The 25,075-nt window shown below is 42.4% G+C and overlaps 1 protein-coding gene across 2 annotated transcripts; it reads left to right on the top strand.

The window, feature by feature from the left end:
- The first annotated feature begins 2,554 nt into the window (after positions 1 to 2,554).
- Positions 2,555 to 25,073, top strand: LOC109898294 (cell division cycle protein 27 homolog). Of its 2 annotated transcripts, none has more exons than XM_020493214.2 (19): positions 2,555 to 2,801; positions 4,157 to 4,232; positions 4,775 to 4,922; positions 5,199 to 5,324; positions 6,202 to 6,299; positions 6,555 to 6,724; positions 10,046 to 10,263; positions 11,256 to 11,367; positions 11,601 to 11,719; positions 12,005 to 12,104; positions 12,639 to 12,843; positions 13,145 to 13,317; positions 15,227 to 15,379; positions 15,599 to 15,807; positions 21,873 to 21,990; positions 22,167 to 22,295; positions 22,439 to 22,513; positions 22,960 to 23,122; positions 23,485 to 25,073. In XM_020493214.2, the coding sequence occupies exons 1-19, from the start codon at positions 2,775 to 2,777 to the stop codon at positions 23,571 to 23,573; spliced, it is 2,508 nt and encodes an 835-aa protein (XP_020348803.1). In that variant the 5' UTR covers positions 2,555 to 2,774; the 3' UTR covers positions 23,574 to 25,073. The 2 variants fall into 2 exon arrangements, with proteins under 2 accessions (XP_020348803.1, XP_020348804.1); XM_020493215.2 differs by having other exon boundaries at positions 2,557 to 2,801; positions 23,488 to 25,073.
- Positions 25,074 to 25,075: the final 2 nt, after the last annotated feature.

Here is a 25,075-nt window from a genome sequence, read left to right on the forward strand (position 1 = left end):
TAATATATATATATATATTATACACAGTTGAAGTCAGAAGTTTACACTTTTTGGAATCATTAAAATCATTAAAAATTGTTTTTCAACCACTCCACAAATTTCTTGTTAACAAACTATAGTTTTGGCAAGTCAGTTAGGACATCTACTTTGTGCGTGACACAAGAAAGTTTATCAAAAATGGTTTATAGACAGATTATTTAACTTAACACACTGTGTCAGAAGTTTACACACTAAATTGACCGTGCCTTTAAACAGATTGGAAAATTGCAGAAAATGATGTCATGGCTTTAGAAGCTTCTGATAGGCTAATTGACATCATTTGAGTCAATTGGAGGTGTACCTGTGGATGTATGTCACGCGGGACTAGTAGTGTGAGGAAGGAATCAGAAGCAGAGAGTTCCACAGGGAAAAAGTGCACTTTAATCCGGCACAAACAAACAAGCCCACAACACAGGGCGCGGAAATATATGGACCACCCAAAACACAGGGTGCCAGGTCCAGAACACAAACACACCTAACTAACGCACACACGTAACACAAAATTAATCCCGCAAAAAACAATGGCGGGTAAACGTACTTTAAATAAGGAAGCCCATCAAGCACACACAAAAGGACACAGGTGCAACTAATAAGACAAAACAAACGGACAACGAAAAAGGGATCGGTGGTGGCTAGTAGGCCGGTGACGACGACCGTCGAGCACCGCCCGAACAGGCAGGGGAGCCAACTTCGGTGGAAGTTGTGACAATGTATTTCAAGGCCTATCTTCAAACTGAGTGCCTCTTCGCTTGACATCATGGAAACATCAAAAGAAATCAGCCAAGACCTCAGAAAAAAATTGTAGAGTCTGGTTCATCCTTGGGAGCAATTTCCAAACACCTGAAGGTACCACGTTCATCTGTACAAACAATATTACGCATGTTTAAACACCATGGGACCACGCAGCCGTCATACCGCTCAGAAAGGAGATGCTGGAGGAAACCAGTACAAAAGTATCTATATCTACAGTAAAACAAGTCCTATATCGACATAACCTGAAAGGCCTCTCAGCAAGGAAGAAGCCACTGCTCCAAAACCGCCATAAAAATGGCAGACTACGGTTTGTAACTGCACATGGGGACAAAGATCATTTTTGGAGAAATGTCCTCTGGTCTGATGAAACAAATATTACTGTTTGGCCATAATGACCATCTTTATGTTTGGAGGAAAAAGGGTGAGGCTTGCAAGCCGAAGAATACCATCCCAACCATGAAGCACGGGGGTGGCAGCATCATGTTGTGGGAGTGCTTTGCTGCAGGAGAGACTGGTGCACTTCACAAAATAGATGGCAACATGAGAAAGGAACATTATATGGATATATTGAAGCAACATCTCAAGACATCAGTCAGGAAGTTAAAGCTTGGTCACAAATGGGTCTTCCAAATGGACAATGACCCCAAGCATACTTCCAAAGTTGTGGCAAAATAGATTAAGGAAAACATAGGCAAGGTATTGGAGTGGCAATCACAAAGCCCTGACCTCAATCCTATAGAAAGTTTATGGGCATAACTGAAAAAGCGTGTGAGAGCAAGGAGGCCTACAAACCTAACTCAGTTACACCAGCTCTGTCAGGAGGAATGGGCCAAAATTCACCCAATTTATTGTGAGAAGCTTGTGGAAGGCTACCTGAAACGTTTGACCCAAGTTAAACAATTTAAAGGCAATGCTAGCAAATACTAATTGAGTGTATGTGAACTTCTGACTGGGAATGTGATGAAAGAAATAAAAGCTGAAATAAATAATTCTCTACTGTTGGTATTGATTTCGATGCCTTGCTCAAGCAGAACATATAATACATAGTATCATAGACCAGAAGCCTTCCATTATCAATACCAGTGATAACAATGAAGGTTATTTTGTGAAGTGGTCCCTTGCATCATACAACACAATTTTCAGTTACCTTTTTGGCCAGAACTTTTTTGAATTGATCATTCAGACAAGTAAAAAATCTGTCCTACATACAAGTGGCTAAAAAAAGTTCATGTCAAGCCCTGTTAAGGCAAAAATGAAAGGAGTGTGTTTGGTAACGTGAATGTCTAGCAACCCAAAAGGTACAAGCATTTCGCTACACCCACATTAACATCTGCTAAACACGTGTATGTGACAAATAACATTTGATTTGAGGTTGTGTGACCGAATCTCATCATGGACAACTTTATAATTTTAGCAACTTCACAATTACTTTTTAGCTACTTTGCAACTACTTAGCATGTTAGCTAACATTTTTAGCTAACTCTTAACTCCAACCCCTAGGCTAGCTAACGTTAGCAACAACAAATTGGAATGCATAACATATCATACATTTACAAATGTACAATTTGTGACATATTGCAGGATTTTCATTTCTTAACATAACATACAAAATGGATGATGGACATCACAAATTAATACATACCATATGAAACGTAACATATCATACTAGAAGTAGTGTCTCGGTTTTACTTACAGAATAATACGAAATGATCTGACACAAGGTTGCAATGGCACAGCTATAAAAATGAGTTTCTATTTCGGCTAACGACTGTTTCGGTTATGTACGCTTGTTTTCGATTCTATTCGTAAGCTGATACTTTCGCATCTGTTTCGGGTATTTTCGGGAGCTTTCGGCATGCTCGGTAACGGTCGTTGTGTTCAAATCTTCAGAACTACTTCTGGCCTGGATACTGAACTAAGAAAGGAACTGAAGAAAGAGGGAAACACAAAACAGTGGACGAGAGAAGGAGCCTGACAACGGAATGACGGTGCTGCAGGAACCTGTTCAGGTAACGAAGCAGTTTGCTATACCAAGAAGAAAACTGTCACATGCAGGACAAGAGGGATGTATTGTGGCTTGCACTGTTCCCTCCCTACCAGAAAGATCCACTACTGCTACACCGAGGCCTGAAAACAAATGTTTGGCCTAGCCAGCTAGCATTCCCCGAATCGTTGCTTCGTTGTCAAAATCGGTTCGTTGTCAAAAACTAGTGCCTGTTATTCAATATATAACGATACTACACAGGGGGTACTCTTTCGAACTGCCACTGTCAGCCAGGTATCCGAAATTAGAGGGCGGTAGATGCCAGGTAACTTAACTGAAGTAGGTGCTCAGTCATTAGCCATATTTAGCTAACTATCTACGTTAACGTTAGTGAGTTAACGTTAGTTATGCAAGATTTGTTTTGAATTATCTTGTTAATTTTTTGCAAACTAGTTAGCTACTGGCAAACTCTATTAGATGGTTAGACTAACATAACTTGCTAACGTTAGCTAATTACTAACTTAAACTATGACAGTAAAGTGAGTTTTTCCAGATAACGTTATCTAAATGAAATAAGTTAGTGAGATAAACGTTACAGCTGATCAGATTGATGTTTAACATTATTCCAATGTCGTTCTTTCTCTGCAGCATAACTTAGCTAACGCTAAAGTCGTTAAGCCAAGTTAGATACTAGTAAGTTCGCTAACATGTCATCCAAGGTGTAACAGTTATTTCAGGTTGTATAGTAAATGGTCATTTGACAGCTGAATTGAAAATATTGAAAACCACTGGCTAACGTTAGTTCGCTAACTACTCAATGCTAGCTAGCTACATGGATAACTGCTGCCTGCATTGACATAGCGTTTGTTGGACATTTGATGCAGCTAACGTTAGCCACTTGCCAGCTAACGTAACCTTAAATAATCAGATCTGACCTAGCCAAGTAACGTTACCGCAACTAACATAGTTAGTTACATTGCTAAGTTATCCTATGGCCACAATGTTGGTATTGATTTCGAACGATGAAATAACGTTAGCTAAATGTTTGACACTTGCCACGAAAAACTGGATATCGCCAGAACTAGACATTTTTTCCCCCCACTAGCATTGCCTGCCAGTCGAATGTAGCTAGCATATGGTTGTTTGCCGTGTCAACATTTCATAGCCATCTAGCTAACAGCCAGCCATAATATGGAATAGTCTGCTATAATAAGCTGCAAGCTTTGTATTCAACGAATGTTATCAACGCATGTGCTTATTGACTGATTAGGCCACCACCAGATCAGACAATCACAGTAGGCTATGTGACAATATGTAGAGATGCAGATAGGGGAAATGGGAGACATGGCATTATGTGTTTGTTTGTCTCCCCGTGTCTAGGCTGCTGTTTGGCATGCACTAAACCACTATGCCTACCGAGATGCCGTGTTCCTGGCTGAGAGACTCTATGCTGAAGGTAATGAAATCTATCCATCTTGTCTTGAGAAGATCCTGTCCATGCGGCAGCACACTTGAGCACCTCAAGTTCCAGCTTACTGTGCTGACAACTGTACAGTTCCATCTGAATTCTTTAATCCATACAGATACTCCTAAAAGGTTTTGACATGATGGTGGCTTGTGGGGCCTGACTGACACATGCAAAACAGGTTTTCAAAGACATTGTCATTTCTTATAGAATAGCCTGTCGACTGCTGTTGCTTTAATGTGGAACGCACAACACTGCAGTGGACTATTAGGCTATGGCGTAGATGTGAGTCGATCAAAATAACACATCAAGTATGAACATTCGTCACATGCCAAAAGGAATCTAATGCTGTCACACATGCCAAAAGGAATCTAATGCTGTCAGTGCATGTCTGAAAATGTCAAAGCCAAATGAATAGCATTTATATGTATAACTCCTAGTCATCTGGGAATGAGATTGTGTGTGTCAGGGTATGTATCTGTATGTATGTTAAATTATGCGTTATTTGGATGCATCTCTTATCCTCCTCACAGTGCATTCGGAGGAGGCCCTCTTTCTGTTAGCCACATGCTACTATCGTTCGGGAAAGGCCTACAAAGCATACCGCCTTCTCAAGGGGCACAGCTGCACAACGCCACAATGCAAATACCTCCTCGCCAAGTGCTGTGTAGAACTGAGCAAGTAAGGATGTTATTTTGTTTCTGACGTTTTAGACCTCATAGCTATGATATTGTGCATGCTTTGAATCCAGTGTGCCAACATATTATTTTCTTGGCCATGCTGCATACTGCAGCCAAATGGATTTAGGGTCTTGCTCTTCTGTCATGCAAGAATTGACTACAATATTTCCTCAAACAAGGATTAAAGAGGGCCAGTCCGAGGACAAGAGGCCTGGATAGCTCCCCTCCTCTTTGACCCCAGTATGCTCACATCAGTGTTCCGGTCCTCTTTTCCCAGGCTTGCAGAAGGAGAGCAGATCCTGACAGGGGGGGTCCTGAACAAACAAAAGAGCCAGGAGGACATCGTCACAGAGTTTGGAGACTCTGCCTGTTTCACATTATCCCTGTTGGGGCAAATCTATTGGTAGGATAACCATGTTCATTGCTTCATTGGTTAATAATCTAAAGAATTGCCTGAGAATGTTGAGAGTTGTTGTGTGCTAGCAATCACATAGCAATACCTAATGTTTTACTATGCAACTGAGTGATAGACGTTGTACCCTAGTGAAGAGGGTTGGGCGTAGCAGTGCCTTGTTTGTTTGTTGAGATGGACACGTTTATTGTATCCCAAAGAAAACTTTGTTTATTCAGCTTCCCATGGTGTTGCTAATGAATTGGAGAGGAGGCATGTCTGTTAATGATATTTGGATGTTACCGTGGCCAATTCAAATGGACTATTTGAATGCAGCAAGGGGCTGCAGCAGCCTCCTAAGCAGAGGATGTGTCCCTTTCTACAGAGCCGTATTTAGAACATGATGTAAGCTCAGCCAGTGGGCTAGAATGTCTGAGCATTTATCACTTAGTCATGAACATCATGTTACAATTTAGACATGCATGAATCACAATCAAAATGCTGTTGTCTCAATTTCTAAAGTGTAACCATCTCAGAAATCAGACTCTAAACAACAATGTGGTATTCTGGTATATTTCACAGTGCTGTTGCATTATTACTGTGTGATGTCAAGAAAACCAATGTAGCAGTTAAGCAAAAGTAATTGGTCTGGTATCTAACATGTGAAACTGTAATAGAACCATAAATGCCCAGTGGGTGGTTGCGTCCTCTTATACATTGTTTCTGTACCTCAATTCTAATCTAATTCTGGCAAAGATTTTAGCTGGAATGTTCTAATTTAGATTAACGTGACCAGGTGCAATGTGTTTTGTTGTGTGATTGCACGTGCGTGCCTGTCACCCATATGCATCAGTCAATATCGAGAATCATTTTTCTCCTGTCTGTGCAGCAAAACGGATCGTCTGGCCAAAGGTTCAGAATGTTATCAGAAGAGCCTGAGTATGAATCCTTTCCTGTGGTCTCCCTTTGAGTCCCTCTGTCAGATCGGTGAGTCAGTCAATCTGCTAGGGTGGGGAGGTAGTTAGTTATATAATGCATGTGAAGATGATAGAATATGTATTTGCATGAACGATAGAGTTTGATTCATTTGTCATAGTAAGACAAAAAAGGGACATTTACATGGGTCCTAATCCCATGCATGATGGCAGAACCAAATCTAATTCCCTGACCAGTGCTCAGGCTCAAATCCACTCTCTATTCCCTTCCCCTGCTGATTATATTAACCTGTATCTTTGTTGTCAGGCGATCGTCCGGACCCGGAGCAGATCTTCAGACTGACGTCCCTGCAGTGCTTCAGCGGTGGGAGTGGAGCCCCTTCCCTGCTCCCCATCAGCCCCGCCCACACGCCAAGCCACAACATTCCCCACCGCCAGGTGGACACGGTGCTCATGGAGACGCCCCAGGACACCTTAGTACGTCCCTTCGACTCTCCCTCCCTCAGTCCATTTAAACCCAGTATTCCTGTCATCAATATTTTTCTACAGCCAGGTTTAGCTCTCTTTACAATGATGGCATGGTACCAAGATGAGTGTTTGATCTGGTGTTTGGTCAGGGGTTGGGACTGTGGAAGAATGTGATCTGTGAACACTCTGGGTGTAACGGTAAACCTATTCTTATGGGGACCTGTCAAATTTGGACACCTACTCATTCAAGGGTTTTTCTTTTATTTGTACTATTTTCAACATTGTAGAATAATAGTGAAGACATGTAGTAACCAAAAAATTGTTCAACAAATCAAAATAGATTTTGAGATTCTTCCACCCTTTGCCTTGACAGCATTGCACACTTTTGGCATTCTCTCAGCCAGCTTCATGAGGTAGTCACCTGGAATGCATTTCAGTTGTAAGTCAATCCAGAAAATTATGAACGTTAAAAGTTTCTCAGGTGCATTTGCAAAAACCATCAAGCTCTATGATGAAACTGACTCATGAGGACCACCACAGGAAAGGAAGACCCTGAGTTACCTCTTCTGCAGAGGAGAAGTTCATTAGAGTTACCAGCCTCATAAATTGCAGCTCAAACAAATGCTTCACATTTTCAAGTAACACATCTCAACATCAACTGTTCAGAGGAAACTGCGTGAATCAGGCCTTCATGGTCGAATTGCTGCAAAGAAACCACTACTAAAGGACACCAATAAAAAGAAGAGACTTGCTTGGACCAAGAAACACGAGCAATGGACATTAGACCGGTGGAAATCTGTCCTTTTGGTCTGATGAGTCAAAATTTGAGATTTTTGGTTCCAACCGCCATGTTTTTGTGAGACGCAGAGTAGGTGAATGGATGATCTCCGCTTGTGTGGTTCCCACCGTGAAGCATGGAAAAGGAGGTGTGGGGGTGCTTTGCTGATGACACTCAGTGATTTTAGAATTCAAGGCACACTTAACCAGCATGGCAACCACAGCATTCTGCAGCGATACGCATAGTGGGACTATCATTTCATTTCAACAGGACAATGACTCAAAACACACCATCAGGCTGTGTAAGGGCAATTTGACCAAGAAGGAGAGTGATGGAGTGCTGCATCAGATGACCTGGCCCCCATAATCACCTGACCTCAACCCAATTGGGATGAGTTGGACTGCACAGTAAAGGAAAAGCAGCCAACAAGTGCTCAGCATATGTGGGAACTCCAAGAGCATTCCAGTCGAAGCTGGTTGAGAGAATGTCGAGTGTGCAAAGCTGTCAACAAGGCAAAGGGTGACTAGTTTGAAGAATCTAAAATATACACTGCTCAAAAAAATAAAGGGAACACTTAAACAACACAATGTAATTCCAAGTCAATCACACTTCTGTGAAATCAAACTGTCCACTTAGGAAGCAACACTGATTGACAATAAATTGCACATGCTGTTATGCAAATGGGAAAGACAACAGGTGGAAATTATAGGCAAGTAGCAAGACACCCCCAATAAAGGAGTGGTTCTGCAGGGGGTATCCACAGACCACTTCTCAGTTCCTATGCTTCCTGGCTGATGTTTTGGTCACTTTTGAATGCTGGTGGTGCTTTCACTCTAGTGGTAGCATGAGACGGAGTCTACAACCCACACAAGTGGCTCAGGTAGTGCAGCTCATCCAGGATTGCACATCACTGCGAGCTGTGGCAAGAAGGTTTGCTGTGTCTGTCAGAGTAGTGTCCAGAGCATGGAGGCGCTACCAGGAGACAGGCCAGTACATCAAGAGACGTGGAGGAGGCCGTAGGAGGGCAACAACCCAGCAGCAGGACCGCTACTTCCGCCTTTGTGCAAGGAGGAGCACTGCCAGAGCCCTGCAAAATGACCTCCAGCAGGCCACAAATTTGCATGTGTCTGCTCAAACGGTCAGAAACAGACTCCATGAGGGTGGTATGAGGGCCCGACATCTACAGGTGGGGGTTGTGCTTACAGCCCAACACTGTGCAGGACGTTTGGCATTTGCCAGAGAACACCAAGATTGGCAAATTCTCCACTGGTGCCCTGTGCTCTTCACAGATGAAAGCAGGTTCACACTGAGCACGTGACAGACGTGACAGAGTCTGGAGACGCCGTGGAGAACGTACTGCTGCCTGCAACATCCTCCAGCATGACCGGTTTGGCGGTGGGTCAGTCATGGTGTGGGGTGGCATTTCTTTGGGGGCCGCACAGCCCTCCATGTGCTCGCCAGAGGTAGCCTGACTGCCATTAGGTACCGAGATGAGATCCTCAGACCCCTTGTGAGACCATATGCTGGTGCGGTTGGCCTTGGGTTCCTCCTAATGCAAGACAATGCTAGACATGTGGCTGGAGTGTGTCAGCAGTTCCTGCAAGAGGAAGGCATTGATGCTATGGACTTGCCCGCCCGTTCCCCAGACCTGACTCCAATTGAGCACATCTGGGACATCATGTCTCGCTCCATCCACCAACGCCACGTTGCACCACAGACTGTCCAGGAGTTGGTGGATGCTTTAGTCCAGGTCTGGGAGAACATCCCTCAGGAGACCATCCGCCACCTCATCAGGAGCATGCCCAGGCGTTGTAGGGAGGTCATACAGCCACGTGGAAGCCACACACACTACTGAGCCTCATTTTGACTTGTTTTAAGGACATTACATCAAAGTTGGATCAGCCTGTAGTGTGGTTTTCCACTTTAATTTTGAGTGTGACTCCAAATCCAGACCTCCATGGGTTGATACATTTGATTTCCATTGATAATTTGTGTGATTTTGTTGTCAGCACATTCAACTATGTAAAGAAAAAAGTATTTAATAAGAATATTTCATTCATTCAGATCTAGTATGTGTTATTTTAGTGTTCCCTTTATTTTTTTGAGCAGTGTATTTTGATTTGTTGAACATGTTTTTGGTTACTACATGATTCAATATGTGTTATTTCATGGTTTTGATGTTTTTATTATTATTCTACAATGTCTCCTGATGTTTAAGCATTGTTGTGGACCTCCAATTCTTATTTGTATGTAGTGTGTGTGTTTCTCTCCAATTTCGATCTTGTCTTGTCGCTGCAACTCCCCAACGGGCTCGGGAGGCAAAGGTCGAGTCATGTGTCTTCCGCCCACTTAACCCGGAAGCCAGCCACACCAATGTGTCGGAGGAAGCACCGCTCACCTGAGGACCGAGGACAGCCAGCAGGCGCCCGGCCTGCCACAAGGAATCGCGAGAGCGCGATGAGCCAATTAAATCCCCCTCCAATAACCTGTCTCACCAAATATGCACAGAAGAACTGACAACCCTTGTCTCGTTCCCTTTCCCTCCCCTGTAGGAATTAAACAGACTGAACCTGGAGTCTTCCAACTCCAAGTACTCGTCTCTGAACACAGACTCCGCCATGTCCTACATCGACTCGTCCGTCATCTCCCCGGACACCGTAGGGACTCTGGGGACAGGCGGCTCCCTGCTATCCAAACAAGTGCATAACAAACCCAAGAGTGGGCGCAGTCTACTAGGAGGACCGGCAGCACTCAGCCCCCTCACACCCAGGTACCTGTGGTCTCACCCTGTACACTCACATATGAGATGTTTCTCAGTAGAGGCTCTATTACTTGCGTTGGGCTGTTTTTATCATAAGTGGATAGATGACGCATGCCTGTGTCAATCTGCTCATACGTGTCGTGTGGCACAGTATTTTGAGTGACGTGTATTCCCTTTGTGTTGAGGCACTCCCACGCGTTTCCTTCTTCGACTACGTTTACAGTGTCATTATGTAGGGTGTCCACCCACTCTGCTCAGAGTGGGGGGGAAAGGCGCTTTGATGAAATTTCACTTATGATATAAAATACATTTTACCAAGACAAATATGATTATTAATGTTCTAAGTCTTTCAGTGGTGTCTTTCAGTTTGCCTTCATTCTCACAGCATCCAGCCTAGCTGACGCAATGCTATTTTCTTGTATTTTAACCACTTATCTGGCCTCCATTGATTTAGTCACCTTAATTTTGGCCAACCTACAAGGGTGAAAATGCCAATAACTTTTTGGAATGGATTATGATAGAGACGTGCGTTTTGCAGCATTAGTTTTCTTAGATGAGTACATGCCCAATTAATGTTATTTTACCCATCGATTAAAAATGCATATTTTGACCAGACACAGCTAGTAATTTGTCCATGGCTTTGAAAATTGTAGTCAAGTAACATTGTCTAGGCTATAATTTGACATTGTGCACCTGGCTGCAGTACATACTGGTCTCTCATTTACTCATCATCCAGCTCCATTGTCCACTAGTCTGTAATTAGGGAGACTGTAATGATAACTGGCTTCAGAGGACTTCTTGATTACTGCTTTCCAGCCTTTGTCCTCTACGACGGCTTTGTTCTGTGTGGTCTTTTCTACCTGTTACAGGCTTCTCTGGTACTGTAACTGGATGTAAATGGCGTCCATGGGGACTTGTGGATGATGGGCTAAATTATACAGAGCTGAATAAGTCAACAATGTATATTTTTATACTGAGAATCCATTTGATCTTATTCCCAGTTTTGGAATCTTGCCCCTGGAGCCCAGCCCAGGGGAACCCTTGTATCTTCAGAACTACTCTCACAGTGGCTCGGGGATGGAGCCGCCCCCTCCCGGAGTCCCACCAAAGAAGGTATGCACTCGTCATCGCTGTAATGAAGACAACAACTTATGTGGCTCTCCTATTTGGAGTGTTGATCGAAGAGCAACCTACTGTGTATAAAAATGGATCTATGCAATCTGAATAGAAAACATATCAACTTCAGAGGAGATTCCTTTTAATTTCAGTGATGGATTGAACAATGAAGGCGGTCAGATGTTTTGTTGCACATTTTCTGAACAGTTTGTTCCCACTTCTCTCTCCAGTCTGTAGCGAGAATCAGTCAGGTGGGGACGAAGTCAGTGTTTGCACAGAGTGGTAACAGCAGGGAGGTCATCCCTATCCCCTTCAACCAGACTCAGACCACTGCCCCCCCACAGACCAGGTATGTGCTCATTACAAGGCCCATATGGACCCATTTTTACAGGATGGAAATGCAGAGATGTTGCCAAAAAGGACTGCTGTACTCACAATACTGGTTCATTTTCAGTGAGAATTCATGCAAGGTGAAATTGTGTAAATGTTATGAAATTGTGATCCATACTTGTTTTAAGTCATGTGCTTTAAACGTGAAATGTCACTCATGGCGTTAGTGTTCTCTGTGCTTATGGTTGTCTAAGTATGAAGACCTGATGACCATTGTTCTGCTGTTTTTCTGTGCCTACTGTAGTACTACGCCTCAAGTGCTGAGCCCCACCATCGCTGCTCCCCCCAACGTGCAGCCCAGACGGAGCTCCAGACTCTTCACCAGTGCCAGCTCTACTGCCAAGGTAAAGTAGCAAAGACTCCTTTGGGAATTTGCCTTTTTTTTTTACATTTCAAAATGCATCATGATGATCTGACAAGTGGCACTTTCCAATATCTTGAAAACTTGACTGCTGATATTCAAAACATTATGGTATTATCAACAGTGGACTAATGAAACAAATACCAAAATATAGTTTGAGTGGATTTTTCCTTTAAACAAATAACCAAATACTGGGATTGAGAAGAACAGTAGGATTTGTGGTGCATCTTTTTAACCAGGAAAACAAAAACATCAGTTCGCTTTCAGGTCTAGCATTTAAGTAGTGTAATGATATTTATGAACAGAGATTGCAGTTATGTATTATTTTGTTCTATATAGAATAGAGTTTGGCACAAAACAGACTGGCGCTGTGCTGGTGAGATACTTGACAAAGATGTAATTTTTTCCTTGTACTCTGTTAGTACTAAATGTCAAAAGCGAGGGGGGCAGACATGTATTTGACGTTTGCAGAGGTCTTTGAGATGCTAAACACAAACAAACATGCATTCCTCAACAGGAGAACAGCAAGAAGCTGAAAATGAAGTTCCCCACCAAAATCCCCAACCGGAAGACCAAGTCAAAAACGGGCAAGGGAGGCATCACCCCATCCAACCTGAACGAGAGCATTGAGATCCTCAAGCTGGACTCGTCCATGACAGAGGGGAAAGTCAGTATGGGCACTCCTCAGTTCCAGGCCTTCAGTCTGCAGAAGGCTGCTGCAGGTGAGTTGGGACACTGTTAGGATGAATTCTCAGACATTGACTTTCAATTCAATGATTCGTCTTTACCTGACCATATCAAGATGTTGAGCTGAGACGTAGGGATACACTGCCATTAAACAAATTATGTGAAAGTAATGCAGTAGTTTTGACTTTTTGAGTTTGTTATAATTGTAATACATTTCTATAGTCTTAGCCACCTTGTCATACTTTAGCTAAGACTAACACAAACACAATGGAACAATGTCCTTACAAAGATGCCATCACAAGTCCATCTCCAACCCCTCTTTCCACTCTGTTCCAGATGGCCTGATGTCGCTGATGCGAGACATCGGCCGGGGGTACCTGGCCCTCTCCTCTTACAACTGTAAAGAGGCCATCAGCATCCTGAGCCAGCTACCCTCCCATCACTACAACACAGGGTGGGTCCTGGGACAGATCGGCAGGGCCCACTTTGAGCTGGCCGAATACATGCAGGTAAGGGAGGACCCTCTTTTGCTAGGTTCACCTTTTCAAATCAAACCACATTTTATTTGTCACGTGCGCCGATTACAACAACCTTTACAGTGAAATGCTTACATGCAAGTTAAGAAAAAGTGTTAAATAAAAATTTTAAATTAAAAAAAAAAAATATATGTAACAAATAATTAAACAGCAGCAGTAAAATAACAATAGCGAGGCTATATTCAGCGGGTACCGGTACAGAGTCAATGTGTGGGGGCACCAGTTAGTCGAGGTAATATGTACATGTAGGTAGAGTTAGTGACTATGCATAGATAATAACAGAGAGCAGCAGCAGCATAAAAGAGGGGTCTGGGTAGCCCTTTGATTAGCTGTTCAGGAGTCTTATGGCTTGGGGGTAGAAGCTGTCAAGAAGCCTTTCTTAGTCCTGTATTGACGCTTTGCCTCTTTGATGTTTCGTTGTAGGGCATAGCGGGATTTCTTATAAGCTTCCGGGTTAGCGTCCCAAAGCGGAAGCTCTACCCGTTAGCTCAGTGTGGATGTTTCACTTTAATCCATGGCATTTTGGTAGGGTACAGTTTCTGTGAGGACGATGTCATCGATGCATTGACTGATGTGGTGTACTCTTCAATGCCATCGGAAAATCCCAGAACATATTCCAGTTTGTGCTAGCAAAACAGTTCTGTAGCTTAGCATCTGCTTCATCTGACCACTTTCTTATTGCCCAAGTCACTGGTGCTTCCTGCTTTAGTTTTTGCTTGTAAGCAGGAATCAGGATAGAATTATGGGCAGATTTGTCAAGTGGGGGGCAAGGGAGAGCTTTGTACGTGTCTCTGTGGGTGGAGTAAAGGTGGTGTAGAGTTATAAAAATAAATCCCCTCTGGTTGCACATTTTAACATGCTGGTAGAAATGAGGCAAAACGGATTTAAGTTTCCCTGCATTAAAGTCTCCGGCCACTAGGAGCGCCGTCTCTGGATGAACATTTTCCTGTTTGCTTATGGCTGGATACAGCTCATTGAGTGTGGTTTTAGTGCCAGCATTGGTTTGTGGTGGTATATAGACAGCTACGAAAAATACAGATGAAAACTCTCTTGGTAAATAGTGTGGTCTACAGCTTATGAGATGCTCTACCTCAGGCGAGCAAAACCTCGAGACTTCCTTAGATTTCGTGCACCAGCTGTTTACAAATAGACAGACTGCCACCCCTATTTTACCAGAGGCCGCTGTTCTATCCTGCCGAAAAAGCTTAAAACCCACCCGCTGTATGTTATTTATGTCATTGTTCAGCCACTACTCGGTGAAACATAAGATATTAGTTTTTAATGTCCCGTTGGTAGGATATACGTGATTGTAGTTCGTCTATTTTATTATCGATTGATTGTACGTTGGCTAATAGGACTGATGGTAAAGGTAGATTACCCTCTCGGCGACGGATCCTTACAAGGCACCCGGACCTTCGTCCTTGATACCTCCGTCTCTTTCTCCTGCAAATGACTGGGACGAGGGCTTTGTCGGGCGTCTGAAGTAAATCCTTCCCGTCCAACTCGTTGAAGAAAAAATATTCCTCCAGTACGGGGTGAGTAATCGCTGTCCTGATATCTAGAATCTCTTTTCGGTCATAAGACACGGTGGCAAAAACATTATGTACAAAATAAGTTACAAATGACGCAAAACAAAACATGCACAATTGGCTACGGGATCGTAAAACGGCAGCCATCTCCTTCGGCGCCATTCTTATTATACCTAAAACGGATTGTGGGCATCTGAAGCTAGATGTCCTCCTGTCCTTAATACAATTTCACAGGGTTAAGATTGTCAATTGGATGCAAAGAGTGGTCGATGGCTGTGTATGGTGGCTTTTGCCACTTCTCAATGGCTCAATTAGAAACTTCTCACTCTTTGCCTCCTTTCCCCTTCCTGCAGGCGGAGAGGATCTTCTCGGAGGTGCGGCGCATCGAGAGCTACCGGGTGGAGGGCATGGAGATTTACTCCACCACCCTGTGGCACTTGCAGAAGGACGTGGCCCTGTCGGCGTTGTCCAAAGACCTCACCGACATGGACAAGAATTCACCAGAGGTACATAGTTAACTAACACACTGGGAAAAACCGTTGCATGTACCGTATCCACATGTCTAGTCCTGGACTAAAAAGTATGTTCAATTGAGACTTTTCCATTGGGAAATGCTAACAAGTGATTCTAATTTTGTTCCTTTTGCTCCTATTTCTATCATTACTCATACCCTTTTCTCTCCTTATATTCCCTCCCTCCTCCCCAACACTCTCTTTTTGTCTTAGGCATGGTGCGTGGCTGGTAACTGTTTCAGTCTGCAGAGGGAGCATGACATAGCCATTAAGTTCTTCCAGCGTGCCATCCAGGTGAACCCGGGCTTTGCCTACGCCTACACGCTGCTAGGCCATGAGTTTGTCCTCACAGAGGAGCTGGAGAAGGCTCTGGCCTGCTTCCGTAACGCCATCAGAGTTAACACACGCCACTACAATGCCTGGTGAGTTAGTGGACAACCTTGGAGTGATAGTGGATGTGACAAAATCTGAATTACAATCGTAATAGATGAAAATTCCCTTATGTTTATTATATTACCATACTATGTTATTTTATTCCCTCCATGTCGTAGTACTCCAGTCTGGTCTCGAGACCACATGTTGAGTTCTTGTGTCCGATACATTTGTACTTGATCTTGTCTCGGACAGTGAGGACCTGTAATTTCTTCCAAAGACCAGCAGAGTAAAACACTCATAATTATCAGCTTCCGTTCAGCCAGCGCATAAAACCGCTTCGCCAGGCCAACATTAATATCTTAACAGCCTTTATATCTATTATAGACATGTTTGAGCAGTGGCGAACCTATAGGCCTTCAGTGTGTGACAGGTTCGTGATTCTGAAAGGACAGCAACTGTATTATTATAGCACTTTTTGTACACACAAAGGGCCAGTGGTGTAGTGGAAGGTATAGGCAGGTTTAAACCCTATACCCAGTTGTTTTTAAGTGGGAATTGCTTATACTCACTACTTAATCCCTACTGATGGGTATCAAAGTAGTGTAGTGGTAATATAAGTACAGTAGATATGTTGAAACGTCTGTCCTACACTACCGGCTACCAATATCATTCTTCTGTGAGCTACTCCATGCCAAAAGCAGTTGACAGCTTCACACTCTTGCTGCCTGCAGATGATATTCCTCTGAAATTTGGTGTGCGGCGCACCTGTGAATATATTTCACGTGCTTTGCGATTGTGTAGGCTACTTTTTGCATGATTTCTCTATTGTAGTAAATGCTAAGGCAACAATGGGTATGCAAACCAGGTATTGAACATTTTAGTCTGAAGTGTTTGTTAGTTGACTATTTGTGATGCACAATTGTTTGCATCGGGGGCGTAGACATGGATGAGCCTGGGTTGTCAGAGGCCTATTATAGGAAAACAGGATTATTCACACAGGGAGCCTTTCCTTCACCGGGTGGGCCATTTGGGAACGTTTTGTCAAAATTGGAGTATACTGACTTCTCCAGGCACCACTACAACACTGCATAGGGCCGATGGAAAGACAGCAGTCACACAGCATGATGTTAAAGGATACGCAGTCTATAACCGTGGACATAATAAGCCAGTAGATCCCAATCATAAGAATACAAAAACACAACCATTAAGCATTTCTCAATCAGAATGTACAACTACTTCCCATTGCAAAAAAACATTTCATGTTTTAACTACATTGCAGATATGAAACAATCATATCAGTCAAAAATATCAAATTCCCAGTTTATGCTTCAAAACCAACTGTATAAGAGGTTTTACATTTTTTTATAGTTTACGTCAAGTCAAATAAGGCATTGTTGGCAGAATAGTTGGATACAGTTCAATGCATGATTCATATAATTCACCAATGCAATTCTTGATAATCCCAAAAATATTTATCAGGCTGTAAATCACAGCTGGCCTGGTACATTGGTTGCCTCCTCCATTTGGGATGCATTGTTTCAATGAATCAATATGAAAACGGATGAATGTAACTAAGGTTGGGAATGTCAATATAATCAAACCAGCAAGGATCACAAGTCACTCATAACGTGGCTAATAGGCTAGCGTATCTATTTATGTAGCAAGCTAAAAACATGGAGCCGAACACTAGCTAACTAGTTAGCTAGCTAGCAGGATGTCATGCCATCGGAGGGTTGAGTGACATTTTTTTTCCCTCCTATCGTTTTTTTGTGGCTATACAAAGCTAGAGATGCAGGTGTCTTTTGGTTAGCTAGCAAGAACTTGAACGACTTAGCATATCTCTTGCATTTTCAAATTCACCCTAGCTTTCTACTCCGATTTCAGAGCACTCTCGTCTGAGTGTGCCAGAGCGCGGAACTGAATTTACGAACGCACAACACCTGATGAATATGAACGGTGTCAGTAAACGTAGGCAAAACAAGGTCATAGTTAGTAGAGGTCGACCGATTAATCGGAATGGCCGATTAATTAGGGCCGATTTCAAGTTTTCATAACAATCTGTATTTTTGGGCGCAGATATTACAAATTAATAAAAATTACACCTTTTTATTTCATCTTTATTTAACTAGGCAAGTCAGTTAAGAACACATTCTTATTTTAAATGACGGCCTAGGAACGGTGGGTTAACTGCCTCGTTCAGGGGCAGAAAGACAGATTTTCACCTTGTCAGCTCGGGGGATACAATCTTGCAACCTTACAGTTAACTAGTCCAACGCAATAACGACCTGCCTCTCTCTCGTTGCACTCCACAAGGAGACTGCCTGTTACGCAAATGCAGTAAGCCAAGGTAAGTTGCTAGCTAGCATTAAACTTATCTTACAAAAAACAATCAATCATAATCACTAGTTAACTACACATGGTTGATGATATTACTAGATATTATCTAGCGTGTCCTGTGTTGCATATAATCTGACTGAGCATACAAGTATCTAAGTATCTGACTGAGCGGTGGTAGACTGAAGCAGGCGCGTAAACATTAATTCAAACAGCACTTTCGTGAGTTTTGCCAGCAGCCCTTCGTTGTGCGTCAAACATTGCGCTGTTTATGACTTCAAACCTATCAACTCCCGAGATGAGGCTGGTGTGACCGAAGTGAAATGGCTGGCTAGTTAGCGCTAATAACGTTTCAAACTTCACTCGCTCTGAGCCTTGGGGTGGTTGTTTCCCTTGCTCTGCATGGGTAAAGCTGCTTCGATGTGGTGGCTGTTGTTGTTGTGTTGCTGGTTCGAGCCCAGGGAGGAGCGAGGAGAGGGACGGAAGCTATACTGTTACACTGGCAATACTAAAGTGACTATAAGAACATCCAATAGTCAAAGGTTAATGAAATACAAATGGTATAGAGGGAAATAGTCCTATAATTCCAATAATAACTACAACCTAAAACTTCTTACCTGGGAATGTTGAAGACTCACGTTAAAAGGAACCACCAGCTTTCACATGTTCTGAGCAAGGAACTGAAACGTTAGCTTTCTTACATGGCACATATTGCACTTTTACGTTCTTCTCCAACACTTTGTTTTTGCATTATTTAAACCAAATTGAACATGTTTCATTATCTACTTGAGGCTAAATAGATTTTATTGATATTAAGTTAAAATAAGTGTTAATTCAGTATTGTTGTAATTGTTATTATTACAAATACATTTTATTTTAACCGGCCGATTAATCGGTATCGGCATTTTTGGTCCTCCAATAATCGGTATCGGCGTTGAAAAATCATAATCGGTCGACCTCTAATAGTTAGTCAAGAACACTCTAGATAACACGTAATCAGCTCTGCTACGTCGAGTCAAATGGTCAGTGAGGTGTGCTTAGGTGCTTGGTTGGTACAAGCATGCATTGGCATGCATTGGCAGGCAAGGTGCAGAAGGACGAGGGCACAATTCCCCATTGTTTAGCTGAAAAAGTTTGAGAGTGTTTATCTAATGTTCCGTCGTTAGATTTTTATCTTGCTCTGGCTAGCAGTAGTTGTTCTTGTTGATGTGCATAACTGAGGTAGAGAGAGCCTACCTTTTCAGGTTGTTTGATCAATAAAAATGTAAAGTTCCCAAATGCCACGTTATGACCGTGATGTTTTACATATTTGCAGAAATCCATTCAGGTGTATTTTGTGGCTTTTGGCGAATGTGTTCTAATGATCTAAAATTGCTCTGTTACAACTGCCTGTAAACACAGTCCAGTTCAAAGTGAAGGATTGCAGGCCCATGTGGCAAATGGCTTGTTTGTATAAAGGTCTACTGTAGTTCTGATTTGGCTATAGCGCACCGGTCTGTCTAAATGCACGGCCGCTTTCCCACTTTATATTGCTATATAATTTTCACAAATGCCTTTAGTATGCGTAATTCCCAAACATTCTAATAATTTATTGTCAGAATAGTTTTTTTTAAGTGTCATTCTTCCTGGTGTGTATATGAACAGATTTGTATAAGATTTCATATTGCTAAAATGCTGTAAGTTCCACTTTAAATGCAACACTGTTTCACACGCTCTCCTTCCGTGGCCTCCAACTGCTCTTAAATGCAAGTAGAACTAAATGCATGCTCGTCAACCGATTGCTGCCCGCACCTGCCCGCCCATCCAGCATCACTACTCTGGACGGTTCTGACTTAGAATATGTGGACAACTACAAATGCCTAGGTGTCTGGTTAGACTATAAACTCTCCTTCCAGACTCACATTAAGCATCTCCAATCCAAAATTAAATCTAGAATTGGCTTCCTTTTTCGCAACAAAGCATCCTTACCCTCGTAAAACTGACTATCCTGCCGATCCTTGTCTTTGGCGATGTCATTTACAAAATGGCCTCCAACACTCTACTCAGCAAATTGGATGCAGTCTATCACAGTGCCATCCGTTTTGTCACCAAAGCCCCATATACTACACACCACTGTGACCTGTATGCTCTCGTTGGCTGGCCCTCGCTACATATTCGTCGCCAAACCCACTGGCTCCAAGTCATCTATAAATCTTTGCTAGGTAAAGCCCCGCCTTATCTCAGCTCACTGCTGGTCACCATAGCAGCATCCACCCATAGCACGCGCTCCAGCAGGTATATTTCACTGGTCACCCCCAATGCCAATTCCGCCTTTGGCCGCCTCTCCTTACAGTTCTCTGCTGCCAATGACTGGAACGAATTGCAAAAATCACTTAGCTGGAGACTCCAGCTATCTCCTTCTCTAACTTTAAGCACCAGCTGTCAGAGCAGCTCACAGATCACTGCACCTGTACATAGCCCATTTCTAAATAGCCCATCCCCATACGGTTACTTATTTTATTATTTTGCTCCTTTGCACCCCAGTATCTCTACTTGCAAATTCATCTTCTGCACACACATCACTCTTGTGTTTAATTGCTAAATTATAATTATTTTGCCACTATAGCCTATTTGTTGCCTTGCCTCCCTTGCACACACTGTACATAGACTTTTTTTCTATTGTGTTATTGACTGTATGTTTGTTTATTCCATGTGTAATTCTTGTTTGTCGCACTGCTTTGCTTTATCTTGGCCAGGTCGCAGTTGTAAATAAGTAAATAAAAAAACAAGTTATTTTCAAAGAGTTGGCTAACAGCAAGTGCGCTGCAATAAACGGTTCCACTCACCAGAGAATGATTATTTGAAACGTAACTTGTTTTAAGTTATTCTTGAAAAGGGAGAAGCTAACAAATTAACAACAACATCCTCTTATATAACACCTGCTGCAGCCGCTGCAAACTAGACAACAAAAGCTAGCTAGCTAGACCGTGGGAAATCTACTGCTTGCTATTGCTGTTGGCCTTTAAAAAAATGGCAGTTTCTATATGTTTTTGTAAAAACGGGCCCACCTCATTAAGTCAATGTGATTGGTTGATTTTACTGTCACTCCAAATTTTGCCCTATTACAGTTGAATGGCAGATGCATTTATCTAGCTTCTGATGGCCTAGCCAATAGCTGACTAAGTTAGCTACATTTATCTCCTCAGAGACCAGCAAAGAGAAATCCTGGTTGGATCTTTTTTTTTCTCGGCAGTGTTAACCCTTTTCTTTACAACAAAAACTGAAGCGATTTAAATCAGAACACCATTGAAAATATTATTATAATTATTTTATAAATCCTTAGCCTTCTCTGAAGGTGTAGAAGGCCCGTTGTCCCCCACTGTGTTTGTGTTAGTAATAATTTGTAGTGGCTCAATTTTTCCTCAGCATGCATTTTTTCACTATTCTGAATGTCTAAAGAATCCATATGTTCTGAAATATGTACCCCAAAATACGGGACATTTTGACCTCTTAATGGTGATGATTTGACAATTACAATCATGGTCTTGAATTAGACTCACATTTTTTTCTGGTCTTGACTCTGTCTCGGACCCCCTCTGGTCTTGACTCGGACTCGATCCGGTCTTGAATTGGTCGCGCTTTAGGTATTCCTGAACACAACACTGTATTACCTTAATCTTAGGTCTCGAAGGAATTAAAGCTAAAACCTCATATTTTGATGATATTGAATCATTTATGATTATGGGAGACACTTACCTCACCTTTTTATTTTGTTTTCTCTTCGTCCCTCCATCTCCAGGTATGGCTTGGGGATGATCTACTATAAGCAGGAGAAATTCAACCTGGCAGAGATTCACTTCAAGAAGGCACTTAGCATCAACCCTCAGAGCTCTGTGCTCCTCTGCCACATCGGAGTGGTGAGTGGCCCGCTACACTCTCTTTCAGCTCACTTAATACAAATAATACAAAATCATATGTATTATTATTGTTACTATTTTCAAAGCCTGTAGTGTTTTACATTTGATACTTGAGTCATATTTCCGATGTTCTTTATGGCACACTATCTTGCTCCATGTTGCCTGTTTCCACACAGGTTCAGCATGCACTGAAGAAGTCTGACCATGCTTTGGAAACCCTGAATAGAGCGATCAACATAGACCCCAAGAACCCTCTATGCAAATTCCACAGGGCCTCCATCCTCTTCGCTAATGAAAAGTACAAGGTAGGTCCATATGGCATTTCACAAGCGAACACTGACTAACCTACTTTTCAGCACAATTCCTCTTCTTCCATATTAATATCATTATTCACTGCATTTTCTACTGGTTAAGTCCAAGAAAAGGTTTTTGTGTGTTCCCTTTTCAGGCGGCTCTACAAGAGCTTGAAGAGCTGAAACAAATAGTGCCCAAAGAGTCCCTTGTTTACTTTTTAATAGGAAAGGTAAGCAAACGTAAACTTTATTTTCTTTGTGGGGATTACAAGGAAAGGAGTCGACTATAAGTGAAGAATTTACTGTCACTTTGATATTCATACTCAATAATAGACCACTTTACACTCACCTCTCAAATATCATACGTCTGACTTTGTGCAATGCACTAAATAGCTATGAGATGTTTTTGACATCAAATGTAATGTCACTTGTGCCGAATACAACAGGTATTACTGTGAAATGCTTACTTGCAAGCCCTTAACCAAACAATGCAGGGTTTTAAAAAAAGTAAGAAATGTGTTAAAGGAGAGATGGTAACACAATAACGAGGCTATATACAAGGGGTACCGGTACCGAGTCTATGTGTATGGGTAAGTTGAGACAGTTTACGAATGTATTCATATGGATGGTGTGTCCTGCTCTAATCATATGCTTTCCTCCCTATTGCTCCCCTCAGGTGTATAAGAAGCTGGGCCAGACACACTTGGCATTGATGAACTTCTCCTGGGCCATGGACCTGGATCCCAAAGGAGCCAACAATCAGATCAAAGAGGCCATAGACAAGAGGTACCTCCCTGATGATGAGGAGCCTGTCACTGAGGACTACCCCTATGACTCAGGTACAACCACTGTGACTGCCATAACAGACTGACGCATAGCTATGACCATTTAGTTCCCTTTTAATGACAGCAAATTACCTGTACATTTGTTATGCGCTACATGATCATTTATGAATGCAAAGTATTTGACAGCCTTAAAATTAAACATTGAGTACTAGTATTAAGTCATTTTGAGTTAATATTCTTCCGAATTTGAATAGTATATGTGAAACACTCCAGAAAGGTGTGGCCTACCACTAAAGTTCATATTTTAGGGCGAGAATGCAAATATGGTCAGGCTTCTGTCTGTTACTTCAAGAAGGAAGCTGAAAAGTCACTGTCAGGAGCCATGCTTTGACCTCTGACCTCCACCTTGTCCCCAGCAGCTGAGGTGGAGGAGTCGCAGGAGAGCAGTATGACCGACGCAGATGACACGCAGCTCCACACCGCTGAGAGCGATGAGGTCCTGTAACCCCCCCCCCAGACCCTACCCCTTCACACAGACCCCTCCTTTGGACTTAAAAACCATGCCAACCTGGAGCCAACCTCTGGACTCCAGTGTTAAAGAGGAAGAGGAAAAAAAGGAAAACAAACTGCTGCTAATACAGTACCTCCGATTGTTTAAAAAAAAAATTTTCATCTGCTATTTCTTGGTTTTGTTTTCTTCTACCCCCAACTCCCACCATCCTCGTCCTTCTCCTGTCATGCCTTAGTCCTCACTGGCTTATCATTATCGTCAGGTCCCATGCAGCCATGTGTGGATGTTTTTTTTATTTTTTGGTTTGTTTTTCCTAGAATACCACATCAGCACCACATCGCCCCATCAGTGCTGATTTTGAATGTCCTGCCCCTCATCATTGAAAGACATAATTTTCTCTTAGGTTTGGAGCACTGCGTTCATGCCCACGGAAGAAAATAAACAACAAACGTTCATGGACGTTCATGTCTTAATGTTTAGTTTTTTAAATGTTTTTTTTTTAAATCAGCTTTACCCTGAATAAACACTTGTGTTATAGCCTATAACTCTTTGGTTCCTCTCTGCTGATTGGTCCGTGAGTAAATGTATGGGAGAGGCTTGAGGACAAGCACATTTCTCCCTTTTTCTCTGAGGCATTGGGACGTCCAAGGTGTTCCAACCATGGCTATGGCCCGGCGAGTTTCATTGATCTAGCAATGACCGATGTCTCGATCACAGATAAATAAATATAAGAGACATATTTAACCATGTTTGTTTTAGAAGTGCCTCTCATTGACAACGATGTGAAAAGCCAGTGGTTCATCCAACCTGTCAACAAGATTCAATGTGCAGTTCTTTTGATGTGATTCATCATCAAATACTTCTAGAAACAAATGTGCTAAAATATGATAATCATCCACAGGTGCCAGTCTGTTTGTGCCATCATGCCAACTACTTGTCATTCATCGTGCCAAACATGTTTGGCTTGACAATGACCGTAATGGAGTTGGAAAGAGCACAAACTGATCTGGGACAAGGCTAACACAGGTTGGTTCTCACTGACCACATTAATACAAGGTATGATGATGCCCAGTTTCAATATTTGGATGCATGTGATCCCCTAGAATTAATCACACAAATATCCAAACGTGTGTTTGGGGAATTTCACATTGATTTCTGTGTGTATGTATACAATGTTTCTTGATGTGCTTCTTAACGTACAGTTGGGAAAGGCAAAAATCTCAATGCCACATTCAGAAAATATTGCCCCATATCAAGGAGTTGAAATGCCTTTCCTAAAGTTCTGATCATTTTTTCTAAGGCATAGTGTATGGATACGTGTAACTTAAAATGTGTCCTCTGCACAGCCAGGTCAAAATATTATGTTCTCATTTTGCAAGTGCGTTGGTCTTAATTTAAAATGTGTACTGTCTTTGGGGATAATGTCTTCATGTATATATGTGCTATTCATTTTAAGGATATTTCAAATGATAGAATAAACTACTTTAAACATGTGC

The sequence above is a fragment of the Oncorhynchus kisutch genome, linkage group LG10 (genome assembly GCF_002021735.2).
Source record: "Oncorhynchus kisutch isolate 150728-3 linkage group LG10, Okis_V2, whole genome shotgun sequence".
NCBI classification, from domain to species: Eukaryota; Metazoa; Chordata; class Actinopteri; order Salmoniformes; family Salmonidae; genus Oncorhynchus; species Oncorhynchus kisutch.

Excerpts from the sequence above, each read along its gene's own strand:
- LOC109898294 (XM_020493214.2), top strand. The coding sequence starts at position 2,775 with ATGACGGTGCTGCAGGAACCTGTTCAG. Across the intron at positions 6,300-6,554 it reads TGAGTCCCTCTGTCAGATCG|GCGATCGTCCGGACCCGGAG; the intron begins GTGAGTCAGTCA and ends CTTTGTTGTCAG. Across the intron at positions 22,514-22,959 it reads TTTACTTTTTAATAGGAAAG|GTGTATAAGAAGCTGGGCCA; the intron begins GTAAGCAAACGT and ends TGCTCCCCTCAG.